The sequence below is a fragment of the Mesoplodon bidens genome (genome assembly GCF_964165515.1).
Source record: "Mesoplodon bidens genome assembly, chromosome: 1".
Taxonomy (NCBI): domain Eukaryota; kingdom Metazoa; phylum Chordata; class Mammalia; order Artiodactyla; family Ziphiidae; genus Mesoplodon; species Mesoplodon bidens.
The window spans coordinates 105,014,840-105,030,949 of record NC_138176.1 but is presented as its reverse complement, the minus strand read 5'-3'; the positions used below and the strand labels follow the sequence as shown (position 1 = coordinate 105,030,949).

The 16,110-nt window shown below is 63.0% G+C and overlaps 2 protein-coding genes across 6 annotated transcripts in view; both read left to right on the top strand.

Annotated features, from left to right (window-relative positions):
- The window catches only part of HTT (huntingtin), a 138,139-nt gene extending 137,376 nt beyond the window's left edge, over positions 1-763 (top strand). For all 5 annotated transcript variants that reach the window (XM_081229213.1, XM_081229212.1, XM_081229211.1 and 2 more), the window contains one exon: positions 33-763. In XM_081229213.1, coding sequence (XP_081085339.1) covers positions 33-246 — 214 coding nt within the window. In that variant the 3' untranslated portion in view covers positions 247-763. The remainder of the gene's footprint in view (positions 1-32) is intronic.
- Positions 764-9,430: 8,667 nt separating this feature from the next.
- MSANTD1 (Myb/SANT DNA binding domain containing 1) lies at positions 9,431-15,380 on the top strand (the record flags this gene model as incomplete). The annotated part of the gene is made up of 3 exons (XM_081235491.1): positions 9,431-9,720; positions 13,451-13,726; positions 15,140-15,380. The coding sequence occupies exons 1-3, from the start codon at positions 9,467-9,469 to the stop codon at positions 15,378-15,380; spliced, it is 771 nt and encodes a 256-aa protein (XP_081091617.1). The 5' UTR covers positions 9,431-9,466.
- Positions 15,381-16,110: the final 730 nt, after the last annotated feature.

Sequence of the window (16,110 nt, the reverse complement as noted above, 5' to 3'; positions counted from 1 at the left end):
TTGCAGCCTTGCACCCTTAACTGCCCTGCCAGCCTTCCCCACGTCGTGAGCAGGATGGGCAAGCTGGAGCACGTGGATGTGCACCTCTTCTGCCTGGTAGCCGCGGACTTCTATAGACACCAGATAGAGGAGGAGCTCGACCGCAGGGCCTTCCAGTCTGTGTTCGAGGTGGTCGCGGTGCCAGGAAACCCGTATCACCGCCTGCTGGCTTGTTTGCGGAACGTCCACAAGGTCGCCATGTCCTGAGCGCCCACGCGGGCAGAGGCGAGGTGGCGCCAGGACTCGGGGCCCCACCTGCACCGCGCGGCTCGGCCTCACCGCGTGCAGGGAACGTATGCAGGAATCTTTGGGGTTGAGCCTGAGTCCTTGCAAGGGGCAAGAGCAGCCGTTGCTGACCCCCCGTGCTAGAGCTAGCGTTAAATGCCAGTCGCCCGGTGTGTACTTCCTCGCGTGCGGCCTGTTCGCTGTCACCGGGTCCCAGCTGCTCCTGCCTCGGCTCTCGCAGGTCGGCCGTTAGCCCCTCTGCTGTCCCGCAGGCGGGAGGTGACACCACGGGCCTCCCAGAGCACCGCCCACATCTCCCCAGTGAGGCATGGGGTCCTGGGGTCTCGCTGGCTCCCGCAGGCCTGCGTGCCGCGCTGGCGTCGGGCCTGGGCAGGGCGGGGTGGCTGGGAGCACGACGGCCCGCGCCGTTCTTCCCTGTCTGTTTTCTTCTCAGGATTTAAAGTTTAATTATATCAGTAAAGAGATTAATTTTAAGGTACCTTTCTATGCCCGTGTACAGTCTGTGCGTTGCTGAGTCTGTGCTGCATGTCACGGCCTCCGAGGAGGTCGACAGGAGCCCCTCCCTCTCCCTCCACGAGACTTACTCTGGCGTTCCTCTCGCCCAAGCCCTAGTCCCCCGACACGCCGCCCTTTTTTGTGCATTCACGTTTAGTTAGAGTTTAGGAAGGTGTTGGCGTGCTGATGTCTGACCAGGAGTTCCCCCTGACCCCTTATGAGTTGGGAAGGTTCCCCCGTGGCTGTCCTGGTCGTGGGCAGTCAGCTCTGGGGCACAGACAGCTCTCAAGGCTCTCCCACCAGTGACGGGTGGCTCCTGGGCACTTAGCCGACCAGGCCGGCCCGCCTGGCCATGAGCAGCCTCTGTCCTGACCAACACTGTCGTCCCCCCGCTCCTGTCCTGACCGGGGCTGCGCTCTACCCAGGGGCTGGCCGATGGGTGTTGGGATCCGAGTCCCCCGTGTCCCTCCTACACAGTGGGGCCCAGATGCTCGCCTGGCCTGGCAGCCCCAAGGGTGTAACAGCGTTAGTTGTCTGTGCCCCTCTTGGTCAAGAGCAAAGCTTGGAGTCCTGGCAACTGTTTGAGAAGGGCCCAAGCACCTCCTCGGCTCCCTTTCAGTCCATCCGCGGGGCCTCCTTTCAGCACAGGAGGGTGCGGATCTGTGCCCACTGGACCAGTGGTGGGGCAGGAATGAGGCCAGCCAGGGCTGCCACTTCTACCCCAGGCCCCAGCCCCTGGACCAGCTGTTTCTGGGCCCAAAGCAGCCACATCATCAAATGCACACGAGGCGTGGACAGTCGAGTGCCCTTGGCCAGGGGCTGGTGGAGCGCTTACGGGTGGGGCTCTTCAGGTCCCCAGAGGCAGCCAGTCATTTGGTCACCGTCATGCTGGCCAGTTTGGTCGTGAGCTCAAGTGCAGTCAGGTTTTGGGTGTTTCACTGGCAAGTGGAGATGACTATGAAGCTGACTTCCAGAGTCTGCCAAGGGGAGGGGTCCTTCGGTGCACGGTTAGCTACCCTCACGTCTGTCTGTGTGACGTCTCACCACGGCATACACAGCTGCGGGCGCAGACCCAGGCCGCTCCCACCCCCAGAGCTGCCGGGTTTGAGGCCGGCTGGGGTCAGAGTGTGCGGCCAGGGGAGGCTGTGGGAGACCCTCCTCAGAGCAGCCCTTGGCTTTTCCTGCCTGCCCCACCAGCGCCCGGCAGAGGCCTCGCCCGGCCAGGGCGTGAACAGTAGAAACGGGTCAGAGGTCCAAGTAGGACCTTGGGGAGGAACTCCTGACTCTGAACAAGAATTGAGAAAGTCACAGCTCTCTCTCCCTTTTCACTTTGGGCTCCCACGTTATTTCAGCAGCTCCGAGATAGACGCATCACAGGCTGACGTCCCTGCTTAGATGTTTACGCTTGTTAGAAATAGCACTGTGAATGTAAAACTGGGAACCGTTCCCCTTAGGAGTCATAGCACCAGGCTCAGCTGAGTTTGGTGGGTCCTCCTTGTCACCACGTGACATGTAACAGCCAGTGCTTAATGAGGGAGCTTGAGCCCAGCTCTGGCCCTAGGTGCCAACCCAAAGACTTGTCAGTGTGCCCCCGAAATGGATATGAGTTTATGAGTGAAATCTCTTTACCCGTGGATGAGTATGTGTGTACTGTGTGTGTATGTATCTATATTCATCACGACACAGACAGGCGAGGCCTCTAAGAATGGCCGTCAGTTCTCTGTAGAAGCCAACCTTCCTTAGACCTGCCCTGTGGAGTTGGCTGCATGAGGTCATTAAAATCCCACGGAGAAAATAGTCCCCCTTGTCAGCTCTCTGCAGAAGGGACTGACTTTACCAAGTTCCTGAAAGTCTACGGCGAGCACCAGTCATACTGCCGATCCAAATTGTGTTGAAAGTATCGTTGATTTGATCGTCAGGTTTGTTTTCTGTTTTTTTTTTGGGGGGGGTGTTTTTGTTTTCCTGCTGGTGACACAGGAAAGACTTGAGTGAAACCAGGGTAGGGCTGGTGGGCGATGCGCTTGCGCACCTTCTCGGAGCCGTGCCTCCCGGGCGGCCCCCTGAGCCAGGCAGGGGCTCTCCAGCCCCCTACTGCCCTTTACTGCTGGCTCTCCCACCCCTGCAGCCCTGTATCCTCTCAGGAGGAAAGAAGACGCTGAGGCGCCTCCAGACACCCCCAGTGTGGCATCAGAGGAGGCCCTGAACCCCAGAGGACCCCCTTCGTGGCCGGGCGTCACTGCCCAGCCCTGGGGCGCGGGCGGCTCATCCATGGAGCCGAGGGGAGCCCCTGCTGTCGGCACGGGTTCACAGAGCTGCGCTCAGCCGTGTCGCAGGGAAACTCCTCCGGGGCCGCGTGGCGTGGGCCAGTTGTCTGTGGTTTGCAGGTGTGGACTCGGTTCCATCTTGATAATGTCTCTTCCTGGCACGTGGCCTCACTTTGGCTTTTGTCCCCCTGCTCTGTGGCCGAAAATGTAGCTCCTGGCCAGGGTGAGACTCGGCCGTTCTGCCCACTGGAGCAACAGGCGGGGATGCGAAAACCACCCCGAAGGCCACCAAGGCTCGCTGGGGAGCTTGGGGTGCCCCTGCGAGGAGGGGACCACGGGCCTGGGCATGTGCTCAGCAGGGAGGGGCCGCTGAGATGTTGGTGACAACCGGAAGGGGCCTGGAGGGTTCAGGGGCACTCTTCCCCAGTGCCTGGCACTTTCTAAAGCAGCTGAAGCAACCCACTTCCCTCGAGTGCTTGTGGGAGCATCTGGCCCCAGACAGTCACTGCAGGGTGACCCCTGGCCCTGGAGGATTGTGGCCGTCGTGGACCTGCCAAAGGTGGTTGGGCTCTGAGCTCAGTGGGGCCACCTACCCGTACTTGCTGCCTTGAGCCATGGCGGAGTGGCCATCGGCAGGGGTTTGAGCTCATGCTGCGCCGCCGCCACTGTCCCCGCCGTCCCTGCCATGCTGGGCACCAGCAGGGCTGTGATGGGTGCGTCCCGGAGCCTGGCCCAGACGTGACTGTCTGCGAGAGGAAAGGGAGGTCTGACGTGAGATGTACATTTTAATTTTTTTAAACTGCTACAAACATTGTACTTATGAATTAAAAGAAAAGAATTAAGCGATAACTTGCTGGGTGAGGCCTGCTTTGCTTGTGGAGAGCCTAGACCCCGCGGTGGGAAGGCAGACGTTGCTGCCACACCAGCACGAGCCCAGTGCCTCGGTCGGGGGCAGCCGGTCCGGGTGGCTGGCCGTGCGGGGCTGAGGAGGCAACCCGCGGGCCACCTCGCAGTGGGCCTCCTGCTGGCACACGAGGCTGTGAAGGCTGCAGCGGTTCTGGCGGAATCTCCCAGGGGCCATGGGGTTTTGCCCGGAGCCCTACCCTGGAGGAGCGGTCAGGGCTGGCACAGGTTCTGGGGGGCTTACTCGGGGGCCAAGACCTGGCTTTCGAGCCCCACATGGTCCAGCTGCCCCTTCCGCCTCATTGGCCATTGGCCCCTGTGCTCCTGGGCAACAGTGTGAGGCGATGCTGCCCTGTCCATTTGAGCTGGTGAGTTCTTCCCGCCTGAAATGCTAGCTCCTCCTGGAAGTCTTCTCCACTCAGCTGAGTGGGCACCGTCCTTCCCAGCCCCCGGGAACCCTAGTAGTGAGTATCAGTCATCTCGGAGCGCTGGTGATTGCCCACCAACCTGCAAACACAGAGACCCTGGGCTGTGGGCTGCCCCGGGCAGCTGCTTCACAATGTCTGCTGAAGTCCCCCTAGTTCTGGGAAGTGGGCGGCCCTGAGCCCGACCGTGGTGGGTGCCCCGAGAGACGGCCGAGCACGGGTGGACTGGCCCCTGCCTGTGGTCACGGCCGTGTGACCGCACACGCCTGCAGACGGTGTCTGGATGTGTGCAGGCGCCGCAGGTGTGGGCAGTGTTGGCAGGAAGCTGCTTGGAGAGCGTTTGGCTGCTGGGCCTCGTGGACGGGCCGCACAGGTTCGTTTCCACCTGAGTTGCTCTACGCGTTTGGGAAGGTCATGTCGCCTCCACAGGTGTGTCTCCTCTGCGACACACCTCCAGGGCCCCTTCAGCTCACCCTTCAGAGCTGCCTAAGCTCTACCCACCCCTCCCTGGTCCAGGCGAGGCAGCCAGACCCTGGCCGGCACACCTGGTCCACCTGTTGTTTCCAGAAAGGAAATGTCCCCAGATCTCCTGGAAAGAAGCGACGGCATGTCCCCCGCTCACCCTCCAGCCACCGTGCACAGGTGCCCTCGGTAAAGGGCAAGACCCCTCTTGTCTTCAGAGGAAGCCCTTGCTTCCTGACCTGACACCTGAGAGCCCTTCTGGGTCTGGGGGTGCCTGGCCCAGCCTCACCCCTCAGGGTAGCCTGGCCATGGACCCAGGCACCGCTGGATGGGGCATTCTGCCAGGGCCCAGGGCCTGTGGGCACAGGGTGGGCCTGCTTTGGGGGTCACCAGGGCTCTTGGGAAACCATGAGGGTGTCCCGCAGTTTCCACGAGCTTGGGGACCTCAACAGCCTGGCTTCTCCATCTGGATGGCTCATCCGCACTGGCCTTCCAAGCAGGAAACCCGGGGCCCATCACGGCCACGTCCTCTAGGGGCCTGACACTCCCAGGCCTTCACCCCACGCTGTGGATGGGACGGACCACTGGCCAGGCCTCCACTCCCCTGGCCCAGGGCGTGCTCGGAGGCTGGCTGGCCCAGTGGAGCCGTCGGGTCAGGGTTGGGTTCTGCCTGCTGAGGCGGAGGTCTGGGCTCCCGTGCACGTGGGGAAAGGATGGTGGTGCCGGCACGGTTGTTGCCCCCTGGCACCAGGGAGTCCATCCTCCGGACCTGCCCTCCTTCAGCTCTGCCCTGCCCACACCCAGGCCTGGACCCATCTCCCACACTCCCTGTGCTTCCCTGCCTCTGCCCAGCTGGGGGGTCTTCCTCGGCCAAACCCCTGCCTTCAGAGACGGGCTCAGCTCACCTCTGCCTGCTCCCAGGAGGTGCTGGGGGCCCCTGAGGGATGCCCCTTCCTGCCCTGAGCCCCCGCGGGGGGAGGCGGAGGCCTGTGCCGAGGTTCGCAGCCCTGCCCAGCCGAGGGCATGCAGGCCCACCCGTGGGGCCGCTGGGAGCTGGGCCTGCCTTCCCCTCCTGCCTGGCTCCTCCTCGTCCTTGGACGCCGAAAGTGAGGGCTCTGCTTCCAGGAGCGTCCCCCGGGCCCCCCTCTCCAGGGCTTCCGGTGCCCCTGAAACCTGAGAAGAGACGGTTGGAGCCCAGCCTTTTACCCTGACTCTCCTGGACATTTGGCTGGGGGCCTAGCAGGGGGTGTAGATGCCTCCTCCGAGCCATCTGGCTGCCAGGACCCTGAGCATGGGCAGCGATGCCTCTGGGCCACAGCTGCTCTGCCGAGGCATTGGGACCCGCTGTCCTGGGGTTGACAAGGCCAGGTGCCCTGGGGCAGCAGCTTTTCCTGATGACGATTCACCAGCACCAGCCAGGCCAGCACACGGGCCTCTGCCCTCTCCCAAAGCTCCAAGGAGGGTTTGGGTGGGGGGAGAAAGGGGGCAGCAGGTAGGGGCCCCAGGGCCTTGGAGGTGCAGCCTCCAGCCGCATGTCTGGCGGTGGATACTTGTCCAGAGAGGATGACTCCTGTGCTCTTAGCCCCACTGTAGGTGAGGACACTGGGGCGTGGGGGCCGACGAAGTCACAACCCAAGTCAATGGAGCTGGGTCTGAGACCCTGAGCCGGCTTTGCCTGCCTCTCCCTTGGCCCCCCTGCCCCTGGTGCTGGGATGCACTGAGACAGCCCTGCTCTGCTCTTGGAGTCGTGGTTGAAGAAAGGTCCACCTGGAGGATGGTCAGGGTTGGCACAGGCTCTGGGGGACAGAGAGCCAGTGCTAGGGCCACTTGGTAGGTTGAATCCTTCGTCTAGGGCAGGGCCGGGGGGAGGTTTCCTGGAGGAGGTGGGACTTCCGGTCACTTGTTCACTTGGCAAGTACTACTGAGTGCTCTCTGCCAGGTACCCCAGACTGGAGGAGTGCAGCAGTTGTCAGCCTTCCTGGGCGGTGCTGTGTGGTGTCCCTGTGTCCCCAGAGAGGGAGGGTCCTCCACCAGGAGCTGTTGGCAGGCCCGGGGTCCTGACCCAGGGACCCCTGCTCCCCTCCCCCTCTGCACCCCAAGTTCTGACTGCGGGGAGGGGAGGGAGCCCCAGCCAGCCCACCCCATCCTGAGCACCTCCCCTCCTTCTGCCTAGGGCTTCAGCCCGCCTCGCAGGGTGTCAGAGGGCAAGCTCTGGGCACATGGGTACGCCCGGCGGGGGGGGGCACCTGGGCAGAGACTCAGGGACGCCTCGCATCCCAGGCTCAGCTTCCCTGTCCTGGGACGGCTCAGACCAAGAAGCTTCTGTCGTAGTCAGGCCCAAGTAGGGCCCTCTGTTGAAGGTGGAGGTTTCCGGCCTGGACTTTGTGCACCCTTCCCCCTGAGTTCAGGCCACCCCAGAACCCCGAGGATGCCAGGCAGGCTCACGGATGGGCACGCTGGCCCATGGGCCTGCGGGTGGGGCGGGGGCACCACATGGCCATCGCGGTCTGTCCAGCAGGTGTGAGGGCTGTTGCTGGCAAGCCACCTGCTTGAGTTTTAGGTTCAAAATGTTCAGTCCCGATGCCTTAGGTGGCCCTTCTCTCTGAAGCCCCCACAGGCTCCACTGCTCTGGTCTTCTGCCCGGCTAAGTCTTGGTCCCCTGGCCAGTCCCGGTGGGCACTCAGTCTCCAGGCCCTGCCAAGGTGGCAGCCCATCCCCAGCCTGGCTCTCAGGCCCTGCCGTCCTGCCCTCCCCGTTACAACCCCACCACCTCTCACTGCCCGTCCCGCACGTGCTCTGGGCCGGGTGGCCTTGCTGCCTCTCTTGGCCGGTCCTTCTGCAGAGCTCTCCTTCATCCTCCGCTGCACCACCTGGCTGGTGCTGGAGGTCAGTGTCCCTGTCCCCTGAGCCTCAGGCAAACACTGGTGGAGGCCTGCTGAGGGTGGGTGGCTGGCCAGCCAGTGCTGGTGGTAGCTTTGTCCAAGGTCAGCATTGGGGGGCCTCCAGGAGAGCTAGGAAGCAGCAGGGGCATTTGCCCAGGACCAGGGGCAGAGGAGGCGTGACAATGTCCTTCACGGGGAGCCTGGCGGCTACTGCACAACACAGATCAAACCCAGCCTCGAGCCAGCCTGCCTGGTTCAGAGCCCAGCTTGGTTCCTTGGCCACAGTGTGGCCTCACCTCTGTCCCTCAGGCTATTCATCTGGAAAATGGGAATAACAGCAGTGCCAGCCTCCCTCACAAGACTGCCGTGAGGATCAAAGTAGAAGACACAGATGTACCAGACATACTGCACTTAGAACAGTGCCCAGCGGTCAGAGAGTGCTCGAATTCTTATCACTGTCGCCTTAGCAAGCGTCACAAAGCTGGAAGGCAGAAAATAAATGGCTGGCTCAAGGCAGGTCCAATGTGCAGGAAGGAAAAAGGGAAGAAGGACCAAAGTGTATTGAATAGGAAGACTTCAGGGAGGAGCTGATGCCAGAACAGGGTTTTGAAGAATGAATAAGAGTTTGCCAGTAAGTCCAAAGGTGACGTCTAGGCAACCTGCTGGGAAGGGAGGGGATTTACTTGAGGTCGGTCCTTCGTTTGTTCATGCCTTTATTCAGCAAGGCTTACCCAAGCTGTTTCCTGTGGAGTCCTGGGGTACAGGAGCAGCCCACCCATCCAGGTGGACCAGGCATGTCTGGGTGTGGATAGTGCTGATTGATGCAGGGCGGTCAGGGCTGCAGTGGGGCTGCCCGTGGTGGGAGGGATCCACACCACCTGCTCCCAGCTACTCTCTGGCCTCAAGCACTGTGCCGGCTCCTCAGCCCACCCACGTGTCACCCAGGCCAGCAAGCATCCCGCCTGCAAGGAGGGGAGCAGGCAGACAGTGGCCGAGCCAGGGGTCTGCTCGGGGCTGGAGCCCTGCCCCCGCCCAGCCTGGTGGTGGTGGCATTTGTACCGTAAGTGTGAGTGTGTTGGCCGGAGGATGGCTGTGTGCAGGGCATGCAGGTGGGTGGGTGTTGGTGCACACGCGTGTCCCTGAGAGTGTGTTCCTGTGTCAGTCTCCCCGTCTGTCTGTCTCTGCCCCTCCCACACCTCTGTCTGCAGTCTCTCCTCCTCTGGGTCTCCCTCTTGGTTTGCCCGCGTCTCCTCATTTGGTTGCACCCCAATCCCTTACCCTGGGCCCCTGCCTGTGTGAGCTGGGGCGGGGCAGAGGCGGGGGCTGCAGCCTGGACCCCACCTCTCAAGAGCCTGGTCGCCCAATGGAGGTGCCTCGTTTGGTGGCCTGGGCCGGCCAGCCTGGCGACAGGGCTGGGGCGCGGGGCAGGGCCGGGAGCCTGGGCCGCCAGTTTTGGGTCTGGCTCGCTCACTGCAATATTGATGGCCCGTCAGGGCAGCCCTGATTCCTGCGCTTTCAGTTAAAAGGTTTCTGTTGTTGTAGCTTATGCAGTTGCTCTGTTGCTATGGAAACGTGACATCAAAATGACGTTTCCCGTTTAAAAGCTTTTAACTAAATTCCTGCCTGTCAGATGTAGGCCCCATTTTGAGCGAGGAGCTGCCTTCCAGGAGCGGGGCTCCCGCCGCCGTGGTGCTCAGGCCCCACGCGGCCCGGCCCGAGCGCGCTCTTTAACCCCGCAGGTGCCCCCGGCATGGCAGCAGCCGAGGTGCCCGGCTACCTCGTGTCCTCGCAGACGGAGAAGCACCGGCGGGCCCGCAACTGGACGGACGCGGAGATGCGCGGCCTCATGCTCGTCTGGGAGGAGTTCTTCGACGAGCTGAAGCAGACCAAGCGCAATGCCAAGGTGTACGAGAAGATGGCCAGCAAGCTGCTGGAGATGACCGGCGAGCGCCGGCTGGGCGAGGAGATCAAGATCAAGATCACCAACATGACCTTCCAGTACAGGTAGGCCCACGGGCACCGCTCTCACCGCCACGGAGCCCCAGGGTGCCCCAGGCTCGCCGGGCAGGCGGTCCACACAGGGACACCCCCACCCCCCGCCCCGGCCGGCACATCCCCGGAGCTGAGTCAGGAAGTGGGGGGTGGTCCTGGCTTTGTGTAAGCGAGAGGGGACCTGCAGAAGCCATGGGGGAGGGGAGGAGGGAAACCGAGGCACAGGAGGGCCGGGCTGGGGCTGACCCCGGCTCCCCGGGCCTTGGCCAGGGCACCACCCCCCAGGCCCGCGGGCCACTCCCACTTGACCCCCCAGGCTTGGCTCTGCTCCACAGGGTGGAGGGTGCTGCTGTGTGGGCGGGAAACCGAGGCCGGAGGAGGCTCAGCCACCAGGCCCGCGAGCCGGCCTGTCCTGCCGCTCTGTCATCTTCAGCATCCGCTGAGCCTGCTGTGAGCACAGCACAGCGCTGGCCTCAGGGCCTGGGCGGGGGCGTGGAGGGCTCACGCGGAAGCCCCGAGTGCCCAGGAGGGTCCGCTCCCAGGAGGAGGCCCCCTGCCCTGGCTGCCGTGGGAGGGCCCGGTCAGGGCCAAGCATGCAGCTCCGGCAGGGGCAGCTCTGGCGTCCGGGACGGAGCCCTGTGGCCCCACGTGCTCAGCACCTTGGAGTGTGAGGCCAGGCCTATCTGCAGGGGCTCAAGATGAGGAGAGGGTCACAGGGAGGGCAAAGGTCAGAGGTGTGGAGTGGGTCAGGGCAGGTAAAGGTCAAGGAGGAGCTGGGCTCTAGGGGGAGAGTGGCACCGAGAGCACGGGCCCTGGGGGCGGCCTGGGCAGCCCCCGAGAGCCTGTCAGTGTGCGGGTGGCGGGGGGGGAAGGTGCCATCTAAGGGGCCGTGCAGGGACCCAGCTGGTCCCAGCCCAGGCTACCTCTGGCCCTCCTAGTGGCCACCGTGGGCAGGGGCACAGAGCAGGGTGTGGACAGGGCCCTGCAGGTTGGCCTCGGGCACCTTGAGCCACACCGCGGGTGAGAGGACCCTCACCCCGACTCCCATGCCCACCTCGAACAAGCAAGGAGAGACCTCCCCCCTCCTGGCCTGTCGCCCCCGGCCCGTCTGGAGCCTGGGGACGTGCAGGGGCTCCCCAGGGCCCTGGGCAACCAGAGGCTGTTTCAGTTGCATCCATTTAACATTTTCTGGCCCTTGGAGGTCCTGAGCCTGGCCTGTCCGAAGGCCCATTTCTGACCCCCAGCTTGACCCCCAGCCAGGCCTCGGGGCGGAAAACAGGTGGCTACTGGGGTCCAAAGGCATCCCAGTTGCTTAGGTAAAGTCTGTCAGATTCCAGCCGCTGGCTCCTGACGGGAGGGCCGAGTTGCGTGTAGGTGCACCTGCCCCCGGCCCCCCGCCCCGCACCGTAAGGAGGGAGCTGCGGAGGTGACGCAGGCTGTCTTACGGGGCTCCTGTCTGACTCCATAGCTCCAGGGCCCTGACTGGTGTCTAGCCGGGTCATTCATTATTTATCCTGAAAGCTTCTTCAGAGTCCCAGGGGAGGGATTCTGTTCCATTCCTGGAAGAGAGATGTGGGCCCCAGAGGCCACAGAAGATGAGGGTGTGGCTGAGAGGGCCCAGGGCCCCCTCGCAGACAGCACTTCACAGTTTAGGAAGCACTTGCACACCGTGGTACCTGTCAGCTCCCATTCACCCATGGGGAAACGGAGGCCCAGAGCAGGAGAGGGTCTTGCCCAAGGCCACACAGCCCCTCGCAGGCCAACGCTTTGGCTGCATGACTGGTTCTTTCTCTCTCCCCGCCACCACCCAGAGCCTCCCACAGCAGAGACTTTAGATATTTTTTCATGACAGCTTTTTTTTTTTAAACAATCCTTGTTTATTTATTTTTATTTATTTATTTTTTGGCCGCACTGCAGGGCTTGCGGGATCTCAGTTCCCTGACTGGGGATTGAACCTGGGCCCTCGGCAGTGAAAGCACGGAGTCCTAACCGCTGGACCTCCAGGGAAGTCCCGAGACAGCTTTTTAGATATTAAGATTGTTAAGGGAATTCCCTGGCGGTCCAGCGGTTAGGACATGGCACTCTCACTGTCGCGGCCCAGGTTCAATCCCTGGTTGGGGCACTAGGATGCCGCAAGTCGCTCAGTGCAACCGGAAAAATAAAATGCTGGTTAAGGAAGCCTGGGGGTGGCCCGGTTCCATGGGGGGTGTTTTGTTGGCACACCGTTCAGGGGCTCCCTGTGCCGGGGCTGGCCTTTCTTCATTTCTCCGAGTAGTGGGCTGGCTTGAGTTGACAGACCAAGAGCTGGGGGGCACCTGCGGAGGGCCTGGTGGGGAGCCCGCGTGGGGACTGGGCCCCGGGCACCATCGACCACCCCCTGTGCCCATGTCCGTGTCGCTCTCTGCGGGATGGACAGTGGTCCATGGTCAGGAAAACGGAGCGGCCTGCTCGTCCCCACGTGGCCTGTCCCTGGCTTCCTGCTGAGGACACTCTGCTTGCTGGGCGCTGCTCGAGGGCACGTCCTGCCTGGCTCCCCTCTGCCTGCTGCCCTGAGCCACACACCTCCACGGGGGGACGACTCTTTCAGGTGGTCAGCTCATTATCTCCAGTGACCAGTGTGACCGGCGGCCACACCCTGGCAGGGAGCCCCTTGTCAGAGACAGAGGCCATCTGGCCACGGGGAGCTCTGTTGCTCAGAGGCCTCCCCACAGCGGGAAGAGCGAGGGGCAGGAACATGGGGCCTGGAAGCTGAGGCTGGGGGCCCAGGAAACCCTGTGGCTTCTTTCCTGGCCTGGCTGGTGCTGCCCAGCTGTCTTGCGGCCGCCTCTCCCCATCCCTCACCTCCCAGGGGACAGCCAAGGCCCAGGGACCTTCAGGTTCTGTCTGCAGGGGTGGGGGGCAGGATGCAGGGCCTCGGATGGGCTCAGGCCCACAGTGGGCAGAGCTGTACAGTGCAGACCCTGGGCCTGGGGCCCGAGTGGGGATGGGGGATGTCAGGCAGAAGGGACCTCGTCCGGCCCAGCCCCGGTCCTCCTGGTACCTTCAGCCAAGAATGATGTCTGACAGCTTGCTGTTTGCCAGTCCCCGGGTGTTTTCTTAAATCTTCCCGAGAGTGACGAACATGTGAGGAGCTTAGTTTGATCATCCCCATTTTACTGATGTGAAAATGGAGGCTCAGAGAGGTTAATGGACCTGCTGATGGTCACACAGCAAAGCAATGGAGATGAGAGACAGACTCAGATGTGCTGGACACTGAGGCCTGTGCTCTTACCTTCTGAGCTTCTTGCTCCCCAGGGCGTCCTCTTCAGAAAAGCACGTTTATTATATGACCGTATTTTACGTTTGCATTACACATCATATTACATTTTATTCCCATGTTGGTATTATACCATATATTTGATTATTGCCGGTTAACTTATTAAAAAGCAGTATTTGTTCATTGCAGAGAGTTTAGAAATTCCAGAAAAGCAAAGAGAGGATGAATGAGCCCAAGGTCCCGGCATTCACACTGGGGCACGTGCATCCTTTCCAACATCCAAGGCGGTGTAGGTCCCGAGCCTGACTTCTTGCTGAGTCCCACGTCACCTTGGCCCTGGGGCCTGGCCAATTTTTCTGGGGAGGCCTGGCTGCCACGTGGCTCCGCCAGGTCCGGAGCCCCCAAGTGCCCCTCCGCCAAGGGCTGGGCAAGGCAGGGCCGGGAGCAGCTGTTTCTCACCCTTGGCTCTTGTGTCTCTCGTTTCAGGAAATTAAAATGCATGACAGATAGCGAGTCCGTCCCGCCCGACTGGCCCTATTACCTAGCCATTGATAGGATTCTGGCCAAGGTCCCCGAGTCCTGTGATGGCAAACTGCCGGACGGCCAGCAGCCGGGGCCCTCCACGTCCCAGACCGAGGCGTCCCTGTCGCCGTCTGCTAAGTCCACCCCTCTGTACTTACCGTATAACCAGTGCTCCTACGAAGGCCGCTTCCAGGACGATGGCTCCGCCAGCTCCTCCAGCTTACTGTCCCTTAAGTTCAGGTAGTGTGTGTGCTTCCCTCTCTTGCCTCCACACCAGCGGGGCCGGGCGCCCGCCCTCCGGAGAGGGGGCTGAGGGCCGCGAGGGGGCTGTCCTGGTGGCGGCATCCTCTGCCGGCCCGGGCCGGCCGCGGAAGCCTAGGCAGTATGCACCAGCCCCCAGGGGCAGGGAGGCCAGAGACAGGAAGGCAGGTGGTTCCCGAAGCTTGGGCTGTCGTGTCCACAGACTGGGTGCATCTCCTGCTCCATCACCGCTTAGCTGTGTGGAAAGTCCTTGATCTCTCTGGGCCTCAGCCTCCCTCTGTGAAATGGGGATAAATCAGGACCTTCTCCAAGGAGGGCCGGGATTAGAGGCGAGCACTCCCGCCTTCCCTCGGCTTCTGGCTCTTGCGCTCCCCCTACCCCAAGCAGACCATGCCCTGGGGTCCCCTTCTGCCTGGCCTGGCCGGGCCGGCTGGTCTCTCAGCACTGGGGAGGGGGTGTCAGGCTGAGCCTCCAGGGTGTGCTTGGAGCCTGGCTGCAGTGGGGGGACGCAGCCCCTCTGCCGTCCACAGCGTCCTGCCAGGCATGTGCTGACCCCGCCTCAAGATGCCCTCAGTCAGGTGTGTGGGAGACACACCCCTGTGGTGTGGGGGCCGGGGAGCCAGAGGAGGTGACGTTTGGGCTGGGCTTTCACGGATGAATAGGAGTTGGCCATGGGGGAGAGAACAGGAAGAGTGTGGATTTGAGCCGTGGCCCTGCCTCCCCTGAGCCTGGTCTCAAGTCTGTCAGATGGGAGTAGGGTGGGATGAGGAAGGCATCTCTGGGGGCCCTTCCAGTCTGACACCCCCAGTCTTGGGGGCTGCTGCTCGGTTTGTTCTCAGCAAAGACCCCAGACAGAAATGCCTTTGCTGGTGGCCAGGCCAAGTTGCAGGGAAGTCTGAGATTTACGGACAGTTGTTTCCATGGATTGAGCCCAGTTCCCAGACAGACAGCTGCCCTGGGCGTTGCACCAGGACCGGGACATGGGGCTATTCTCCCTCTTGGGGCCGAGCCCTGCTCTCTGCCCCTGAGGTTGGCGGGGTCACGATTCTTCTGCACAGAAGCAGAGGGCCTGGGCTCAGGGACGGGCAGGATCTTGGGGCCTGGTGGGGTTTGGCAGCTCCCTGCCCACCTGTGGGGGCCGGTTAGACCCGGGATGCCCCACCCCCGAGCAGAGATCCCAGGGCATGCCCACCCAGCTCAGCGGGTTTGGGGGTGCCCTCGTGGCAGGGACACCCCGCCTCCTAAGCCTGCCCCCCACTTTGTGGTGGGAGGGCCTGGCCCTCACGTGCGTGGACGGTGGCCCAGCTCCCCGTGTGCCCAGCGGCGGCCGGGAGGGTCGGGCAGGCCTGGGCTCCATGGCCAGCCGTCCACACGCCGGCGCTGTCCTTCCAGGTCGGACGAGCGGCCCGTGAAGAAACGCAAGGGACAGGGCGGCCACTTGCAGAGGAAGAAGCTGCGGCTGCTGGAGACGATGCTGGAGGAGCAGCGCCGGCTGAGCCGCGCCCTGGAGGAGACGTGCCGCGAGGTGCGCCGCGGGCTGGACCAGCACAGCCTCCTGCAGGCGCAGGGCCTGCAGCTGCAGGAGCGCATGATGAGCCTGCTCGAGAAGATCATCGCCAAGTCCGGGGTCTAGGCCGCCCACCGGCCCCCCGCCGCTGCTCCCGGTCGGGCCTTCCCTCCCAGGGGCCCGGGAGCCCCCAAAGCCTCGGTCTCCAGCATTAAAGCCCCCCGGACACGCGGCCGGGGCCCCAGGCTCACTGCAGGGCAGCTGCCGGGAAGAGCATCCCGGAATCTGCTCTCTGGTATCGTCACTGTCGACGGTACTCGGAACGGCTTTTGATGTTAAATGTGTCATTTTCATCACTGCCTGGAAGCGGAGGTCACGGTGCAGCCTTGGAGGGAGGCGGCAGGCGGTCCCTCCCAAGACGAAGCAGGTGGACGCAGCGCGGGGGCAGGTGTGTCCCCCTCCCTGGGTCTGCTGCGTCGGCCCCGAGAACCTCGAACACTCGGGCCAACCCCAGAGGCCCGCACCGCCTTCAGCGGCCTTTTCATCTGTCCCCCCGGGACGTCGGGCGTCCCGACGGCGCTAATAACAGTGGTGACCCTGCCCTCTGGGGACACCCTGCCCTGTTCCACCATCTCTGCCCAGGGATGCGGCGGGGATGAGACAAGGCCCAGCCTCGGGGAGCTGACACTTGGGGGACAGGCAGGCGAGTGAGTGGAGAAGCCAGGTAACAGCAGGTTGTGAAAGTGCTGGCAGGGCAGGGCCGGGCTGGACACGGCACACATAGCCGGCAGCCATCCAGGAGCTGCCTCCCCGGGAGGGAGAGGGGCTGGGGGTGGAAGCCTCAGTACTGCAAGAT